This window comes from Rhinatrema bivittatum, chromosome 8, assembly GCF_901001135.1.
Source record: "Rhinatrema bivittatum chromosome 8, aRhiBiv1.1, whole genome shotgun sequence".
NCBI lineage: Eukaryota > Metazoa > Chordata > Amphibia > Gymnophiona > Rhinatrematidae > Rhinatrema > Rhinatrema bivittatum.
This window is the reverse complement of record NC_042622.1, coordinates 200,348,537-200,368,811: the sequence shown is the minus strand read 5'-3', so window position 1 is coordinate 200,368,811 and position 20,275 is coordinate 200,348,537. Positions and strand designations below refer to the sequence as shown.

At 46.8% G+C, this 20,275-nt stretch overlaps 1 protein-coding gene across 2 annotated transcripts in view; it reads right to left on the bottom strand.

Moving 5' to 3' along the window:
- Positions 1-11,279: 11,279 nt before the first annotated feature.
- Positions 11,280-20,275, bottom strand: part of MNT (MAX network transcriptional repressor) — an 85,914-nt gene continuing 76,918 nt past the window's right edge. For both annotated transcript variants that reach the window (XM_029613624.1, XM_029613625.1), the window contains 2 exons: positions 13,627-13,819; positions 11,280-12,204 (listed from right to left, as the gene is read on the bottom strand). In XM_029613624.1, coding sequence (XP_029469484.1) covers positions 11,510-12,204; positions 13,627-13,819 — 888 coding nt within the window. In that variant the 3' untranslated portion in view covers positions 11,280-11,509. The remainder of the gene's footprint in view (positions 12,205-13,626; positions 13,820-20,275) is intronic.

Here is a 20,275-nt window from a genome sequence, read left to right as displayed (position 1 = left end):
CTGCGCTCGCTGCTTGACTAAATCTTGGCTTTCCCTGTGTTAAGAGGACTAACACCAAACATTTAACAAAAGAAAAAAAAATCCTGTAAACCTTACATCTTTCTTAATATTCAATTCTGGGTTTTTTTTTAAACAAATTGGATATTCCAAAGCTCGAGGATGGTAGCGTTGACGCCGGCGCGCAGGCACATGTACGCGCATATTCCAGCTCGCGTCAAAGGACACGGCCATATTATATCTCACGTGCGCATAGTATAAAATACGCTGCATGCACAATTCTATAGGGGCGCGCATATGTGCGTGTAAATGCTGCAATTACCACTTCCCCCATTTCATTCCCAGTACGCCCAGATAAGGGATAGGACTCCCTAACCCCCCCCTAAATAACCTCCCTTTTATCCTTTTAGCACCAACCCTTAAAACCCCACTGACTGGCCTCAAATCTTTTAGTTTATTACTTACTCGCCATCCACAGCAGTGGAAAAGTTACGCGGGAGGGGACCCCGGCGCACGCTTGTGCACGTAAATAATTACGCGTGCATTTCATGTGAAAGTCCCGGAACGCGCATGTCCCGCCCATTTTTTTTTTTTTTTTGCAACTTATCTGTGTGCATACCAGGGAGATACGCAGGTACTCGGGAACCTTTTAAAATCCGCGCAGCGCGCACCGGCCGGGCATGCTCGCATATCTGCCGGTTTTGGTGCGCGCCGGGCTTTTGAAACTCACGCCAAAGTCTTCAGCTTAATAACAAAGTTTTTACCGTAGGAAAACATAAAGACGGTCCCTTCTCCCCATATCCAGCCCCTCAAAGTGCCCCATCTAATACAGTACTGAACAGGATTTTTGGAAGATTCTGGAAAATTCAACATTTCCGCATGGAAATAAGACAGGAGAGCAGCGGGGGAACCCTTGTTTTGCTTAGAGCGTTAAAGAAATGGTTCTTCTGTTGGCCGGGGTGGTAAAGACATACGAGGATGATCTGAGTTTGAGCTCCCCCAATCACAAACTTATCAGTGGGAATACTTCTTACAAACAGCATGATTAACAAAGCAAGCTTCTGCAGAGCTAACTGTCATGAGACTGGTACGTATGGGGTTGCAAAGAGCAGCAGTGGCCCCCCTGGAGGTTTAATTTTGTTGACTGATCAGCAAGTTGGACATTTTCAATTTCACTTTGCCCGATCTATGAAACTGCAATGGAAGTATCTTAATGCAATTGTGGGGGGGAGGTTGTATTTGAGGAAATTGATATTCAGTGGCCACAGATTGGCCTACGATTACCAGTTAATTCTACCCAGTTATCTTTATTCAAGTATTCGGCTGCACCTAAGCGGCTAACTGTGCTGCTGATTAACCGGCTAAGTCTGACCACACTAAAATTTGAGCAGCCAAAAATGTGGCTCGTTAGTGCTGAATTTCAGATGTAACCAACTAAAGTTTCCCAGATCCTGCCCCGTGCACACCCTGACCTGGCCTCTCTTTTTGTTTGGTTAAAATGTGCACACAAATTTTAATCCTAACAGCAAGGTTATATTTAAAAGATTAAAAGTCAATTTTAACCACGTAAATTTTCTGAATATTGCCTGCCTGCTTGGCCCCCCCCCCCCCCATTGATCATACAAATGTTGACTGCTACAAACTGTTGGGGGTTCCCTGCCATCACTGTTTGACCTCTTCTAAGGCTTCTACCACAAAGACTGAATATTTATTTACTTTTCCCTGTACGTACTAGATCAGTCCAGACTCCTACCTCCCTGCCAGCAGATGGAGACAGAGAAAGTTCCACTGACACTGTACATAACTCAATGTGCCACCTGCAGTCCCTCAGTATTTCTCTGTCTCCAGCAGATGGTAGATGGTGTAAAACCTGCAGTCTGAAGAGAAAGAAATAGAAAAAGATTTAAAAATTTCTGGATCCTCCCAGGGGGCCGTGAGATCCTAGTGGGGCCATCCCCCTGGTTTGAGGCAGGGGTTGGTGGCCCTTCTGATAGCTCGGTCCGGAGGTCCTGGGGTGGACATCTGGTGGTCCAGATTCCTCATCCCCCACGAGACAGCAGTGGACCCTGCTGGCAGTTCTGCTCTGCAGTTTAGGGCTGGTTGCTAAAGTTTGGCGAAAAGAGACTGACAGAGCCAGTGGTCTGGCTCTTTTCTGATCTGCCATGTGGCCTGCACTCCTGGACCCTGAACCTCTGAACCAAAGGAAAGTATTGGATTCTATGTATCTTTATTTGTGCTCAGAGAGTAAAAAAAAAAAAAAAAGAACAAGGAAGGCCTATATCAACCGTCAAAGTGGAACCAAGAATCAGGAAGTGGCTCGAGAGGCCCAGGAGTTGATTCTCTGGGAACAGCAACACTTGGGAGTGGCTGGCCGCATCTCACATCACCTGAATAAACAACGTTCAGGCGGATTTTCTCAGTCTGAGAAAATTAGACCCCGGGAATGGGAGCTGTCGGAGGCAGCGATATGTCTCATTCATGGAAGATGGGGGTATCCCGACCAAATAGAATACCAAGGCATCATGGTTTTACAGCCATTGAAGAGAACACAGTATGGAAGGAATCAGAGCTCTGGTGCTGCCATGGACTCGAGGGATTCTTCTTTGTCTTCTCTCCATGGCCTCTGGATTACGGTGGATAGAGAAACATCCAGACGTGATCCTGGTAGCTCCAGAGTGGCCATATTGACCATGCTTCCCAGATCTGATCAACATGGTCATAGACGGGCTCCTGAGGTTCAGACATCAGTCGACTCTCTTCCTCCAGGGCCCAATATTTTTGAGTCAGAGGGCTCACTTCTGTCTCGCGGCTTCGCTTTTCAGAGGAGATGACTGAGATGGAGGGAATATTCTGAAGCGGTTATATCCATCTTATTGCAGGCTAGGTGATCTTCTAATCCTTGACATATATGCAAATTTGGAGGATCTTTAAGTCCTGATCTGCGGTTGATGGAGTACAGCCTCAGCCTGTTCAGGCTATGATGTCACATATTTTGGCTTTTCTACAGAAAAAGGCTAGTCCCTTGACCAGAACCTAACTCTCTTGAGGGTCCAACTAGTGACATTGGGTTGTCTCTGGGGTAAGGTGCACACACATCCAGATGTTCTACGGTTCCTTCAGGAAGATAAGAACTTGTGTCCTGAGGTGTGGAACATTTGTCCGTCTTGGCATCTGAATCTAGTCCTTAGAAGATTGTATGAGGCTCAGTTTGAACTACTAAAGAGAGCTTGGTTTCAATCACTAAAGAGAGCTGCGGTTAAGGACTTGACTCTTAAAGTGGTTTTCTTGGTGGCTATTTATTTGGCCAGGAAAATTTAAGAGCTCTAGGTGCTGTCAGGTCAAGATCTCTTCCTACAGATGTCAGATTTGGGGTTATCTTTATGCATGGTGCCTTCTTTTCTGCCTGAGGTAGTTTTGGCGTTCTATCCTACCGGGTCATTCATCAAAATGCGATATGGCGATAACGCACCCTGTTATAGAGTCCATCAGTCTAGGGTGAGAGAACATAGTAGAAATGTCATCTTTTTGAGACTTTCCTCACTCCAAATGACATCTTCATCAAGGTGTACTGTGCTGTTCGTACATCTCACTCTACATGTGAAACTGGCCCCTAAACCACCACCACCACCTCACCTCGACCTATTAGATGGCCCTCCTATAGAGATATAAATACTTAACTACTATGATGGCCTTGTAGATAGTCTCTCTCTCCCCCCCCCTCTCTGAAAATAGGAATTATGCCAGTTTACTGCACCACACGATACTACAAACCCACCTCCTTTTCTTACTGCGGGCATTATCAACACTTTTTGATGAATCTAGGGGTTAGTTAAGACAGTGGAGCTTCCAGCTTTTCCGGATTTGGATTCCTCTATGCTTCATGAGGGGGGGGGGGGGAGCTTAGGCTTTTAGATGGGAGGCGTGCATTATTGAGGTATCTAAAGGTCACTTATGATTTCCATAGATTAGATCACCTTTTTTTTTTTTTTTTTTTACTGAGGAGTGGACCAAAAAAGATAGGTAAAATGTCTAAGGCTACAATTGTGTGGTGGCTGAAGGAGGTGATCAAGTTGACTTACACTGCTAACAGGCATCCTCTGCCGGGGGGGTGGGAGGGGGGGGGGGGGTTTAGGGGAACACTCGATACATTCTCAGGCGACTTCCTGGGCTGAGTCACAACAGGTGTCTCCACATGAAATTTACTGGACTGCTACTGGGAAGTCGTCGTACACTTATGCTAGGCATTATCTCTTGGATGTCAGGGCTCCAGCTTCCATGTGCTTTAGTGAGAGTGTTCTACAAGCGGAACTCTCCAGGTCCCACCCAAGTTAAGGGGAGCTTAGGTATATCCCAGGAATCTGGACTGATCTGGGTACGTACAGGGAAAGGAAAATTGGTTCTTACCTGCTAATTTTTGTTCCTGTAGTACTACAGATCAGTCCAGAGAACCGCCCATTTACTGGGGGGGAGAGTCCGCCGCTCATACTGTTGCTTTGAATATAGTATGAAATTGTTAAAGGTTTTCAATGCTGATCGCTTATGTTAAATTTGGGAAACGAGTTTTCCATTGACTTTTTGGACAACTTCACCTTCCGGCTCATTGGAGGGGAAGGAGTTTGCTTAGAAATTTAAGGTTGTTGCTCTCATTTTGGCTTGGGTACGGGTCAATACTGAGGTACTGCAACTGGCACACTGGGTTATGTACATTGTCAGTGAAACGTTCTCTGTCTCCATCTGCTGGCAGGGAGGTAAAACCCAGGAGTCTGGACTGATCTGTGGTACTACAGGATGAAAATTAGCAACTAAGAACCAAAATTTCCTATTTACAAATTTATATTCCATGTGTATCCATTGTTCACAGCAGATTTTGAGGTTACATGGCCAACTGAGGCATAGGCTGGCATCACTGTAGCACCTATTACCCAGGAGGTTCTTGTAGATCAGACCTACTGGCCCCCAGTTTTCTGGATATGTATAATGTATATGCATGAGATAAATTATACTAATTTGCATAAATTAGGTCTCAGGCTTTTTTATGTATTTTGATTATCCACTCAACCAGACCTGTTTTAGCAGGGGAGAGATGGAACTGTAAGACATGTTGTAGTTACACAGTTGGTTGGGTTGAAAGAAGACCAAAAAGATTCTACCTTTTTTTTTTTTTTTTTAAATGACAAATTAGAACAAAGACCAGAATGCAATGGGAAGCAGAGATATATTAATCAGAACGCCCTCCTCAAGCAACAATCAGCTAGTACAGAGTGGGACTGCAAAAGAATAAAAATATCAGACCTCAAGTAGAGGTTTTAGAATGAGAATAAAAAGCCAATCTGTCTGATGTCCTGCCTGGTAGCAGCTGAGCAGAGGGCAATATCTCAATTGAAAGGCATAGGTTTATCTTTCCATCTTCTACCCAAAGTTGTCCATTACATTTACAGGAAAAGTCTGATTGACTATGAGATTACACCATTTCCAAAAATGCAACAACTACCGTCTTTGCATACTTTTAGGAATAAAACGTAAAACTGAAAATAAAATGATGCATGAAGACGTCTTCCGAGATTCCCATCAAAACAAGAGCCCCCTAGCAGAGCAGACGCCAGCCCTTCTCCACACAAGAGATGGTGAATCGGTTCCTGAACATGCAAGACAGGTGACAGATCCTCTAGCAATGGAAACCAAAAGTCCAGCAAAACATCTCAAGAACAAATACAGCACAGGGGGTGGCAGTACGAGCCGAACTCTCCAGGTTTCACAATCCCCAAACTTCTGCCCATGACAAAATTAAAGCATTTCAGGTCACAAAAAAAAAAAAAAAAAAAAAAATTTCCGCCATCTGCCCGAAGTTTGATACACTGAATGCTATTGAAAATGGGGAAAACCCTCGGGATGTCGGGGGTCCTCTCCACCTTTGAATCCTGTTGCCCCGAGGTTAATAGGCATTCATTACTCTAAGCAAGCCACTCAGCTGCACTATTACCTGCAGGAAAGCAGGGTCACCAGCACACGGTTTCAAAGAATGGGGGGCATCTAATCAAAGGTTTTACAAGTGCAGGCAAGGCCCATCTTGTCTTAAATAAGGAACTTCCATGGGCATGCTCTGCATTTTGCCAGTCGGGTAACAAATGATACAATTATATCTGCACCAGACAAGGACAATCAGCAATGTCACAACACTAAATGGAAGAGAAGGTTTTACTTTACTGCATTTCAGGAGCTTGCTAAAAAAATATTCCTACAATTTTATTTTATTTTTTTTTGGGGGGGGGGGAGGGGGAAGGGGTGATATACTCTCTTTGCACACCAACACCACCAACCTGTTCCAAAAACTCAACAGCTCCCTGTGCACTTTACTGTTAAAATAGGTGGGTTTTGCCTTTTATATTTTTAGATCACGACAGGCTTTCAGCACAGAGAGTGATAAAGCATGAAAGAATAAAACTGCATTTTATTTATAATTTGTTAAAACACATTTACCTGGATAAAAAAAAAAAAAAAAAGGTGTCAGTGCAAGGCATTTCTTGCCGCCGTCGCCCAACTTTGCGCCTTTTGTCAACTAGAAAATGCAGTGCAGGCTGCAGCCCTGGAGGTGGGAAGCAGAACACCTTTGACCTGACTATAACATCCACCTGCGAGCTAAGTTACCTCTGTGTGGCTGCGAAAGGAAGCACAAACAAAAGGAGAGGAAAAAAAAAAAACATACAGCCAGCCAGAATAAGGTCTGAAGATTAAGTCATTCAGCTGGGGGAAGGGATCCTTGCTTTGCAGCCAGAAGCTAAAAATTCTGTTGCAGCAGCCCCCTCACACTAGGAATCACCCAAATCCCAAGCTACCAGATTTCCCATAAGACCGATTAGAGGTAGGAAATCAAAAGTGCGGTGTCTTATTCTACCAGTTCTTTCATTAGTGTCAGGTACTACAGACTACACGGTGCAACCTGTGTATGGAGGACAGTAGTCTTAAGAGCCTGATGGACTGAACACCATGTGCAGAACAATTTCTGAAGGGCTTCAGCTGACAGCAGGTGAAAGTTTTATGATAGCATACTTACTTTTAGCTGCCTACCTGGGAAGGGGGATAAGCTGCTTAGGTCAAAGACAGGGAGATGACACACACGCAGAATGAAACTTCTGCTTTCTGGTGGAAGGCCCACGTCCTGAGAAACAGAACTACAAAGCAAGGATGTACCGAATGCCATGGATGTGGGAATGGACAAATAATGAAACGGTGCTAAAACACAATTCAAACACAGAGGACAGCAAAGCAAGAGGAAAGAATATTATTACAGAAAATGGATTGAGTCGGATGTATTCTGTCAGGCACGCTGTCACGTGATATGTATGTACTTAATATATAGCCAGGACAATCTTCAAAGCCTTTTACATGGAGAAATAGCAAATTTCACGCGTGAACTGTCTGAACATTACCCTCCCTTGGTACGGCTAAAAGCATGAACATAAGAACTTGCCATGCTGGGTCAGACCAAGGGTCCCTCAAGCCCAGCATACTGTTTCCAACAGAGGCCAAAACCAGGCCACAAGAACCTGGCAAGTGCCCATGCGTTTATTAATTCTAACACCTGTAGGGGAGGCATCCCCAGGGAAGTATTTCTGGGCAGATGGGAAAATAAACACACGCAGATTGTATTTCCAAAGAAAATCTACCCGCCCAACAATAACTGGCACCAATGTCCGCAGGCAGGGCCGGAGTTTCCATTAGGAAAACCAGGTTAGGCGGTTGGCCTAGAGCACCAAAATTTTGAGGGCAGCAAATTCCCACCAGCACAAGGCCCAGAGGGATGTAGTGCCAGAGCCAGTAGGACAGAGCGCTACGCTGGCGCTGCTGCCAAAAGATGACATGACCAAACTTTCGGCTAGGGTGCCAAATACTCTTGCACTGGTCCTGTCCGCAGGTACTCTGTACCTGCAGTAAGTTTCAAAATGAAAGTGCCCACATGCTCTCTCTTCAAATCATTATACCAAGCCCGCTGATAAACGGACTTTGTTCTTATTGTGGACAGCTTAAAATTCACCCCAGTTATTTATATACGCACACACATATGTTGTCCCATGGGCTTAATTTACATTATCACTTAAAATCAGGTCAAAATGACTACTCAGGCCCTTATTCACAAATATGTGCCCCCCAATAGAAACCCCTTGGTGAATTAAGATCTTAAAATTTAGCCTGTTCCAGTTTTCTGCAGTTTTGCTAATGCAATATTTTCATTATCGCATCAGCAGTAGGATCAGAAGACAACCATGTAGGATCAGGCTACACCCTAGTGGGGTTGGCGCTGCAATGCTCCAAGTGAACACACACTCCTGGAAGTGTCTTTATTATAAGAGGGGAGGGGCAATTTCCCAAAAGGCCATGTTGTAGTCAGCTCCCAGGGCGCTTTTAACACGCCTGCTATAGGCAAACTTTCAGAGAAGCTGTGTGCATTCTTTTCCGAGCTGCAAACGTAGACAGTGTTAAAACGCGGTCACAGACCTTGCACTGCCAGCTGACAGAACAGCATGCAGCTGAAAATGTAACAGGTGTTTTTCCTCCCCCACCCCAGGCAGACCTCTTTTGCCCACAGCTCAAGGCACGCGCACTGCTGAAGTCAGCACTCTGCACTTGGAATGCATTTTGTGAGTGTAAACTTTACTGCTGATGCAGCAAGGAGTTTGCCCTCACAAAACATGCGATCAAAACTGTGTGTACTGCTTAGTGGCCTCAGATGGAAATCCCTTGCAAAATGAGGGCATTAAGCAGTGTTCCCCCATGCAGAGAAGTGGGCTGGCCCTAACCCAGGTTTTGTTAATGCTAGAAACTTTACTGCTGGTCAGAGGAGGAGTAAAGTTTCCATTGTTGCTGTGCTGGCACTTAAAAACCAAGGGACAGGTGAAAACAAAAGAACTTTTCCTGCTCTGGCCAGATAAGCCATATAAATCCTGACTTATCTGGCTACGTGGCGGCAGCTAACCGTGTATTTATCCATCTTATTGGCGGCGGCTATCCACTGCCAGATAGCCGGATAAGTCCATACTTATCCGGCTATCTGGCCGCCACCACCACTTAACTGGATAAGTATTCTCTCTCCAGTGATACGTTTCCCCCAACTTCCCGAGTTAAAATGTGCATTTGACCTATGCTGGACGCACGTTTTCCAGTCAACTTGTTTTGTTTTGGTTTTTTTTTTTTTAATCTCCCAATGCCTTAGCTACTGCATCAGACGCTTAAAAATATTGTAATCTATGCTGAAATCCAGCACACAGTTTCCTAACGCACAGATTATTGCATCAGCCTCTGAGGAAGGTCACTTTATCCAGGTCGACTGCTATTTATCCGTGTAAATGGCTTTGATGATTGCCTTCCAGATGGCTCATAGAAAATAAAAAAACAAATTAGAAAACAAAAACAGCAATTAATCCCTGGGCAGGCCTTGAGGTTTTTAGCAATGCATTTTTATCGGATGGTACTGAAATGCTCATGTGATCATCGCCAGTGAATCAGACTTGTTGCACAGACCTGCAAAGCTGTTTCATTGGCTAAGCAAAAGGATGCATCACAAAATAATAACATTTGTGAGCCATTATGGGTTTGTTGTGGCTCCCTAGGAGCACAGCAATCCTCAGCAGCGCACTATCCTAGAATGCATTATTGCCGGCAGGAAATGACCAAACTGTAAGAGGACCTGCCTGTTTGTTACATAAGTCACTTACAGGTCCATGTCGCTACCCCTGCCCCACTAGCCAATTGCATTCCTCCCCATGAACTCCGTGCCTTCTCATAATCTGGAACAATATCTTATTCCCCCCCCAAGCTACCACTTTTCTTGTACCTGTGGAAGGACAGGAAAATCTGACTGATTAAATATTGCCATATTATTTAAACAGCTGGTTGAATTATACCAAAATGTTTAACCACTACTTGTACATGGACTTCTGCTAAATGCAATACTACATTTTCTAAAAAATAAACACACACCATCAAACCCCGAGCAACACTTCCTCATCACTTCCTTCCCGTGGCTTGGGAGCACTATTGTAGTGTCACATATGACCCTTGGGTTGGGCTCTCCTGTTCATAGAAATGTGGGCTCTGGAGAAGAGAACAAGGGATAAGGAGGAAACAGCTGTAGGCATGGGTGCAGAAAAAAATGGGGGGATTTGGGTGGGAAGGGGGGGGGAACAGCTGTGGGCTCTACAGGTGACCCTGACTGGTAGTGAAAGGACAGCAAATGGGGAAGTCACGGAGGAGGTTTTCCATCCAGCCCAAGGTCAGCACTGAGACCCAGAACCCCTTGGCAAGGATATCCAGGAGACAAAGAAGCAGGAAGTAAGGAATTATTAAAAACAAAACAAAAGAAAAAACAAAAAACCAACAATGGTTAAAAATAATAAAATTCAATTTTTTAGCCAACGTATAAGCATTTCTTTTTAACATGATCAATAAAAAAAAATGAAATGCGCTGATGAGCCTGAATGAATGACATTTCTGAATATATTTTTGTTTTTATTAACAGAGAATTTTCTTGAATAATTCATCATAACAAAATCACAGTGATTTTTAGCTTAGGATAGTTTATGGAAATGTAAGTATGTTGGAGAGAAATATATTGTCACATTCTATCAAACAAAGACACACATTTTATATAGATGTGTGTGTATGTGTGTGTGTATACACACACATACACACACATTCACTCACACACACACACACACCCACACACATTCAGTCACACACATATAACCTTTTTCTTTGTACCCTGGTCCACCATGAAGCTATCTGTTTAACTTTATTGAGAATAGGTCATTCTACTTACTTTCCTACCCCCAATACATATACATACATATATATATATATATATATATATACACACATATATATGTGCATGTACAGTATATATACCATATATATATATTTCTATTTTTTTATGGTATATATAGCCTGCAGCAATTACCTCACCAAAGATCTCTCTCAAACACTACCCACACTTTTCCCATTTTACTCATTATCTCAGGCAGGAGACTGGCGTCTGTATTCTACAAAGAAGCAACACATACAGGGGAGACGGAGGGAGGGAGAGAAAAAAAAAAGATAAAATATAAGAGGTGCTTTAGAACACCCTAATTCTAGTCACTGATTACACATAAAAGGAAAGAAGTCACTATGAAAAGCTGTGGTCGAGTTCCTCTCGTTAGTGAAATTTCCAGTGCACTGTATTCCCCTCTTCCTCCACCCCCCCTCCCTCACCCCCACTGGGCCCGGCCAAAATCTGCCGCTAACCCCCACCCCCTTCTTTTTTTTTTTTCCACGCTGAAAAGACTGTTCCTTCTGTGTTTTTCTTCCTTGGAATCTGACGTGGTCGGAATGTATGGAGCTTCAGGGAACCCATCCCCCTGAGGGAGGGGGCGGCACCTTCCCCACCTCTCCTCGCACCACCCCCTTCACCTCTCCTCCCCCCCATATTTTTTGTAATTTAATTTTCTTCCGTTAAATGCGTCCATGGGCTTCCTGTTTTTTAAGCCAGCTTTAAAGTGCTGACAGGGAAGGATGGCATGGTCACCATAGTTACCGGGTTCAGGACCGTCTGTCCTACTAACTGTTGATGGTGGACCACTTGGGTTCCCACGGCAGGCTTGGCCATCACTGCTTGCTGGCCTAGGCTTGTGGTCCCATTCACTTGCTGGTGAGAAATAGTGTGGGCAATGTGGTTCACCACCGGCTGGCTGACAGCCATGGGCTGAGGGTAGATGGGCAACTGCTGGCCCAGGTGGGTCATGTGGTTGATGGCAGCCGGGTGCACAGTGATGTGGCCGATGGGTTGAGCAGCAGCGGTGAGCTGTACGGGGCTCGACGTGGAGGGTGCGACGTGGCCCATGTGCTTGGCTTGCGGGCCCTGGATCACGTGGTTGACCGTCTGGATGACCGAGGCATGCGTGGTGGCCGTGTGGGCGATCACCGTGGACTGCACCGTGGAGGCCGCCATGAGGTGAGTCTGCGCTGGCACGATGGCCTGGGGCGGGACCAGGGCCTGGGCTGGGAGGGGAGGCGCCGGCTTCTGCTGGAGGTGGTGAGGCAGGAGGGCCGGCCGATGGGCAGCGCTGCTGGAGGGCACCACTTTCAGGAGCTCGGTCTGCTGGCGCTGGCTCAGTTTGGGCAGCGAGTTCACGGGCCTGTCATCTTCCATGTCTTCATCGACGTTGTCTTCTCCCTCTAAAATAATAAGAAGAAACAGCAACGGTGAAGAGAACCGCAGGAAGCAGGCCCAAGTGTCCCAATTAACCAAAACCATCGATGCGAGGAGATGGGAACCGAAGTGAGAGGTCAGCAAAATCTCTTTTTCCACGGAAAAAAAAAGCAACCCCCCAAAACAAACCAGAGATAAGAGGCCACAGAAGAACACACATACTGAAAACCACAAGATGTTTTATCCTTGGGTGTCGGTCCCATAATGCAGGGATATCACTATATACTCAAGGTGGCTCCAGGTAGAAAAACGAATGGGCAGAATGAAAAACGAAGGGTCTCAACGTGAGGGTTGAGATTAGACAGGTCTGGAAAGCCATTGCAGAAGCTTTCCACAAATGGCTTGCCATTCTCACTTTATCAAATCTCATGGCTACGTCACAAAGCTACTTCTGCCAGTAGAGGATTAACAGGAGATCTCACAGCCTCGGTGCACAAGGACCGCAGCTCCCACTGTGGATAAACACAAGGCCTCACTCTGTGTACAAGCTCCCACAAGAGACAAACATGGGTGATCTCTCACATTCAGTGCACCAGAAATCCTGCTCCTACTATGGTATTTACACAGGTGATCTCACAAGCTCGGTACACAAGGCTTACTGCTCCCACTATGGGATAAACACAGGTGATCTCGCAACCTGTGTAGAAGGACTACAGCTCCCACTATGGGATAAACATAATGATCTCAAAACCTCCGTGCATAAGGATTACAGCTCCCAGTATGGGATAAACACAAGGCCCTGGGATGCGAGGAATACAGCTTGCACCGTGGGACGATCTCAAAACCTCTGTGCACAAGTTCCCACGCAGGCGATCTCTCGCATTCAGTGCAGAAGGAATCCCGCTCCCACTAAAGAATTTACGCAGGTGATCTCACAACCTCGGTGCACGAGGACTGCAGCTCCCACTATGGAAATAAGCAATGGTGACCTCAAAGCCTCTGTGCACAAGGATTACAGTTCTCAGTATGGGATAAACACAAGGCTTACAGCCTGCACAATGGGGTAAAACAGGTGATGATCTCACCACCTCTGTGCACAAGGCTTCCGTGAGATCAGCTAGGTTCATCCTAACACATTTTATGGGTGCGGTAACTAAGATAGTAGAACAGAAAGGGGAAAAATAAAAGTCAAACCATGTCTTCCACAGAGTTCTGCGGACAACAAGCAAACTTTAACAGCAATGTCCCAGAGCAGAAGTGTGACACGTGAGGGCAGCATGCACTGAAAACATGCAGGTCTGGGAGGCACCCTTCCCAGGCTCCCCCTGCATAATGCAAGCGGTGTTTTTGATAAGTCCTTCAGGCTAACCCATGCATTCTGTCCCTGCACAAAGAGCCGCCGCCACCACAGCTACTCCAGAGAAGAGGGCGCCGGGGGGGCACTGTACCTGATGCCGTCGACGTGGACGCCTGATCGTCCTCCGGCTGCACCGTCTGCCGGACGATCCTGTCGATCTCCAGGACGTCCATCCACTGGCTCAGCTCGTTCTTCAGGTCCGCCAGGCGCTGCTGCGTGGCGATCTTCTCCCGGGCTAGCCGTTCCATCTCGTGTTCGAATTCCTTCTCCTTCCTCTTCAAATTCTACCAGAAGAGAGAGAGAAAGAAAAAAAAAAAAAACTAGAAACATGAGCAGCAACAAAGGTTCGGAATGACTGAATGCAGCAGATCTGCTTCATATCCTCATATGAACTTCCTTTGTATGAGGATGCAAAGGAAATGTGGCCCTGTCAGCCAAATGAAAATGTTTTCCTGCTAGACATTGGGTTTAACTTATTTAAAAAGAAAAAAAAAAAAGCAATATAGCTAAGTAAACTGGTTTAAAAAGCCTGCTACACTAGGAGCGTCAACAGGATGAAGGATGAACTGATGTCATGGCCCGCTCCTAGCTCCAATTAAAAAAAAAAGATTCCCCCAGGATTGTTACTTTTAAGTTGTTTTACTGGCAAACATTTTTTTTTTCCTTTAAATGGCACTACCACCAGTCTGGACATTATAGCTGCCCAGAATGATAATGTCAGAGGTCACCTTGAATTACAAAAAGCTGCCCACTGCAAGACGACTCAGCCCACATGAATAATAATAGTGAAAAAAAAAGAAAGAAAGAATAAAATCTCCCAGACTGCATGCATTCACGTTTTGGGAAAAATGCAATCACAAGGCTTGTAAAGCTTCCATTCCAGTACAGAAGCCAAAGCGGCCAGCTGCAGGGGGGTCCTCCATCTGCTTTTAATAATTAAAAGTGATACGTGTTTCAACCAATTGTAAGTTGATAGGTCATGAAGTCCCCTCATTTAAGGGCCCTCTGCATCAGAAATTCATTTTAAAGAGGTCCAAATGCAGACTCAGGTACAACTCGGGGTTACACACAACAACCCCCCCCCCCCCTCAAAACACACAACTTTTATCGTGCCCCCTGGGAGTCTGGAAGAGCTTCCTTTTTTAGCAGGAGGCCAGGCAGTTTCCTCTCACTCCTCTGAGCTTCCAGTTGAATTGAAACGGGCCTTCGATGCGCTACAGCGCCAGGAATCTTCATTCACAATTAACCGTGGACTTTCCTCCCCCTCTGATTTATGAACTTCCTCTCCCTCCCACCTTCCTAGCCCAGTGCTTGGTCAGGGGCCACAGACCACGATTCCCTAAGGCCCCCCCCCCCCCCCCCGTTCACAAATGGCAGAGATTCCGCCCCCTCCATCGAGGATTGCAAACATCACCTCCCCGGCATTTCCAGTCCCTCCTAGTCCAGGAGCAGAAGCTGCGCCCGGGAACAGAGGCTGCGCCTTCAGCACAGAAGCATGCAGTACTGCCGCGCAGCCACTTGGTCTGGCCCGCTTTCATTTTAAGTTTTTTAAGGTTTTTTTTTTAATATTTGGCCTGACAGTTTCCTCCTGCTCATTTGTACTTAGAACATAAGAACATAAGAAAATGCCATACTGGGTCAGACCAAGGGTCCATCAAGCCCAGCATCCTGTTTCCAACAGTGGCCAATCCAGGCCATAAGAACCTGGCAAGTACCCAAACACTAAGTCTATTCCATGTAACCATTGCTAATGGCAGTGGCTATTCTCTAAGTGAACTTAATAGCAGGTAATGGACTTCTCCTCCAAGAACTTATCCAATCCTTTTTTAAACCCAGCCACACTAACTGCACGAACCACATTCTCTGGCAACAAATTCCAGAGTTTAATTGTGCGTTGAGTGAAAAAGAACTTTCTCCGCTGGAGACCAGGTTTGGGATCTGGTGCCGGGATCCTTCGTTCACAGCTGCCCAAGGATTTTTCTCGCTCTCCTCTCCCTCCCAAGCACACTTCGTCTGGTCACTGCAGGCAACAAGCGCTGGGGCCGGGGAACATGCACCAGGGCCCCACCTGGAACACCCCACTCCCCTTCCCCTATAGCCCCCCCCCCTACCACGGCGGCAAATGCTGCCTCAACCTGGGAGGCGGGAGACCCCCAACTCGGGGATCGAACGGGAAACCTTCCGCATGGCAGTGCACAGCGCCTAACACCCGAGTCGTCAAGGCTGGCCCCCCAGCCACTAACTTTTTAATACCATCAACGCACGGGATAACGTTTCCCTAACCGCAGCTGAGATTCCGTTCACCGCTGCCAATCCGTGCGCCCACCCAGGCTTATCTGATACAATCTTTGCGTGGGGAAAAGGTGGACGGAAGGATAAGAGTGTGGGATTTTGGTGTTCGCACAGCAAACAGAATCCCAAGATGGTTTCATAGGGAAAGGCTCAGTCCCGGGGCCTGCAGGAAGTCGAGGCCGTTCCTCCGACAGCCGTCGTGCACCTCAGAGGGAGCAGGAGAAAGAAAGATGAGAGGAGAAAAAAAAATCATAATAAATCAGGGGGGCGGGGGGGGGAGAGTCACACGGTGAGTACATGGCAGTCATGGGATGGGATCTGAGCCAGTTTGGGGGTTTAGTTTGATGCAGTGCCAACTACTTTTGCTAGAATCTTCAGTCACATAAAATATTTAAGCAGCAGCAGATGATACTGGTTAGAAGTCTTTTCATTCGTATGGCTGTATACAGCGTGGTACGGGCAAGCGAGTATGGCAGACCTGCCACTACTGTGCACTGCTTTAGTGTTATCTAGTACTCCGGCACAGTTAAATATGTTCAGGTCTGCTGAGAAATGACCCCGGCCAGGGCTGCGGCTTGATGCAGAGTGTGCTGAAGAACGGCTTAACTGCTCTCACTCCACGTCTAACTTATCACATACCCCTGAAGGCTGGACAGCTGAGCAAAGCACCCCCCCCCCCCCCCAAAAAAACAAAACAAAACAGCCTTGCATTGCCACTGGGATGCGCCCACCATAAGCATTGATATCGGAGTCCACGGTACTCAGGAAGGCACCCGGGCATGGCCACGGAGAGAGAGGCCAAGCCAAGAACCCCAGCAGTGGCACCAACCACTGGCTGGTCACAGAATGACACTAAAGGGGCATCCGACACCCAGGAACCATCTGCCAAAAAATGACATCACATAAACACCGCATGGCAACTCCATTCCCTGGGGTAACGAGGAGAGCACATCTCATCAGCCTACTTGGCCCAGCTGCCTTGAGCGGGAGCACCCAATCATGCCATGACCTACCCGGGCTTCAACCAGCGGGCTAGGTACCGTGGAGGTTGAGGGTAGCTTGCATAATACTCCCTGCTGCCTCGATTGAGGATGCTGATTTTGCTAACTCCTAACGCTACTTTTTTTTTTTTTTTTACCTTGCTGCACCGTATACTTGGAATAACTTTACCTGATTGGTGCATCACGCCCCTTCTCTGGCCATATTTGAATCTCACCTTTCTGAAGGCTGCTTTGAAATCTTAAACCCTGGCTCTCTTTGATCCCAGCTTTGTTTTGTCTGTGCATCTTGACTAGATGTATGGCCCACACAGCATGGACTGTCTCTTAGGCACATCTGTACAGCACTGCATATGTCTATTAGTGCTACAGAAACAATAAGTAGTAATAGCAGTATCCTTCTTTCTTAGCTAAAAATAAAAAAATACATTTAAAAAATGGCCATTTTTCTTCTTACTCCTTCCATAAAAATTCAGTTTGATAGGGGGCTGTAAATTCCTCCTGTTCCTGTCCTCCTTACAGTCTGAACCAGGAAATGGGTAATGAGACGTGCAGCATCAAGCACAAAAAATCAAGCGAGATCCACATAAAAACGCCGCTGCATCAAAGCACACCTCCAACCTTAGAAGCACTACCAAAATCCAGAGTGAGCTGGCGGTATATTCAGAACCCAACACACTGCACCTTCTGAGGTGATGTCACCATCCCATCTGCATTAAAAAGCCGAGCGCCCCCGGTATAGATTTCAGCAGACATTTACTAGTAACTGGGAGAGGGGAGGGGGGAAATGGTGTGAAGGAGGAAGGCTCCGGGCGGCCAAGAAGGCCCACCTTACAACTTGGCAAAAAGGAAGACGCCCAATACTAATTCATATGCTCTCGGGCAGACAGTCTCATAAATTCTCCAGCGTGTACACTACCTCTGGGGTCTCCTGTGTCGTGACACGTGGGGCCCAGAAAGACCTCCCGGGATTATTCTGCAAGTACAGCATCGCTTCGTGTTTTCCCCCACTCAACATTCACTTTCTTCTCAGATAATGCTAATGCACTAAAATACATAAACCTGGGGCACTAATTAGCAATAATAATAACAATAACCCACTAATGTCAGATGCAAAACATAAAAGGTACACATACACACCACTATGTGCTTTTTCTGCTCTACCCACTGTCTTAACCACAGTCATCACTCCAATGGGGCACAGGCCCCCTAGCATCAGTCCAAAGGTTTTACCCTCATGTGGGACCTCCCTAAACCCCACACAATTGCAATGAAGGCAGGGCTCATCCAGAATATTGAATCCAAGGCTCTACCACAGCCCTCCCTGTACGACCATTTCCCCTTCTCTGTCTATGACAGCTGAAGCCACTGGCTGCCAGGAGGCACTTGAGAGATGCCCGCTACCCCTCCCTCCCTCCAAGCAAAGCAGGTCCTGCAGGGCAGGTGGCAGGCCACAGTTTCCTGCAGGGCCGGATTTAAGATTGTGGCGCCTACAGGCAGTGCCATGGAGATGGATGCTCCTTTGAAACTGTGATGGCACATGATACTATAGCAAGCAGAAGCTGGCTTCTCTTTGGCCTAGATATTTGGTACCTTCAAATTTTGGTGACCTAGGCAATTGCCTATGTTGCCTGTGCCTAAAACCGGGCCTGGTTCCATGTTATTTTGCTACAGGTCACGAGGTTGCAATAATGCTGTCTTGTACTTGTAGTCTCACATGCTGGACAGTCGCCTCTCATTAGAAAAAGGGAACATTCCTTGTAGTTCATTGTGCCCACAATGTGGAAATCACAGGAGATTTAATCATTTGCTCTCTTCATGCACAATCACACCTACACATAAACATTTTTTTCTGACCCCCTCAGGTTTCTCCTGCTCCTTTTGGCTTTTACAGTTCAATTGGGACCAGAGCTAGAATCAGTATGCCAGCCTTCTGCAACTAGGCAGGAAAAAAATTGGCTCCGTTACGGCAGGCTGGAAATATCCATTCTTCGGGTTACCCCAGTGTAGTCCTGAATTTTATTGCGAGAATTAGAACTAATACTCCAGGTATGCAATGTGTTCAGAATAAATTGGTGCATTGCATACAATTCCTGTTTTACTCTTCATTCCCCCTACTTTTCTTCCCCTCTGAAACCGCAGACCCAACAAGAACAGCGGCAGAAAGGTCGCTAAACGACAAACGATTTTTTTTTTTTTGCAGAGACTGCTGATCGTTCCCATTTTTTTTTATTTTTCAGTAACAAATCTGTGTAATTGCAAAGATGCCTTCCCTCTAAGAAACAATTGAGCGGAGCGGCAGTCCCTTCTCTCCCCGGCAGAGGCCTCACGCTGCCTATAGTTAGGATCTTCGGTGTGGGACCAGCCTGTTACCGCTCACGCGATCCTCCAGCTCCCGGGACCGCCCCTTACTTAGAAAAAAATTGCAAAAAAGAAAAAAGTGTGATGCAATTCTCCGGTCTGCCCGCCCCATGCGTGCAAGGAGAGCTCCACGTGTCAGCCACCCCAGCTCCTCCCCCAGCCCCGCCCTCTGCCGGGAAATGACTTGACAGGGCTCCAGCTCACAGCGGCGCAGCCAGGCGTTGCGTACAGGGCTTGCGCAAGCAGCTTCCAGTAGCCCAGCGCTGCGGTGCGGTAATTCGGGGGTGGGGGTGGGGTCAGGACTGTCCTCCACGTCACGGCTGCAGGAAAGCTCGCTCCGTGTCAGGAGGAACTTGCGATCCTGTCCAGGCTAATTTACACTGCATGTATGGCTTGCAATTCCGCTTTCCTGAGGGCACAGAGCCGTCTCTGCTGCCTTCGGCGGTCTGTGCCACGCATAGCGGGCATAGGGCGCAGTCGCGTGCATGGTCTGTAGCTGCTCGTTCTCATTCATTTGCGCACATCTGGCTACAGAGACGCCCCTCCAAAAAAAAAAGTATTCCTTATGTCAATAGGTACCGGCAGCTGCGTGCTGGCATTGAAATGGGGTAAGGACGCCCAGTTTTTCCTTTTCTGAACCAACAAACAAAAAACACCCAAGATTGTTCACGTTTCCTCCCGCTCCCCCCCAAATCCCGCTGAACTGCAGACAAATGTTAGCAGCTCCACCTCTGCAGATCGGTTGTGTGGCGCTTCCCACGCCAATACAGTCATGCAAACTCCCTGGATTACCTCCCTTTACAGCAAAGCCAAACAAAGCGGCATTCTCCAAGCGTAAGGGGAAACTGTTCTCACCATCTGCAAGTGTGACAAAATTACAGAACACGCTGTCGGCGGAGAAGGTCACGGCTGCAGCAGGAAGCACTGAACACGTTTCGGAAGGAAACTGGGATGCATGGGTGGTGCACGAGGCTGCAGCGAAGGCTCGAGGGGTTGCGTGCTGAGCATCTGATCACATTTAGGGTCAGGAACGAATATTTATTTCAGAACCGGCTAAAAATGCACTGCTTTTGCTTTCCCCTGGATTAG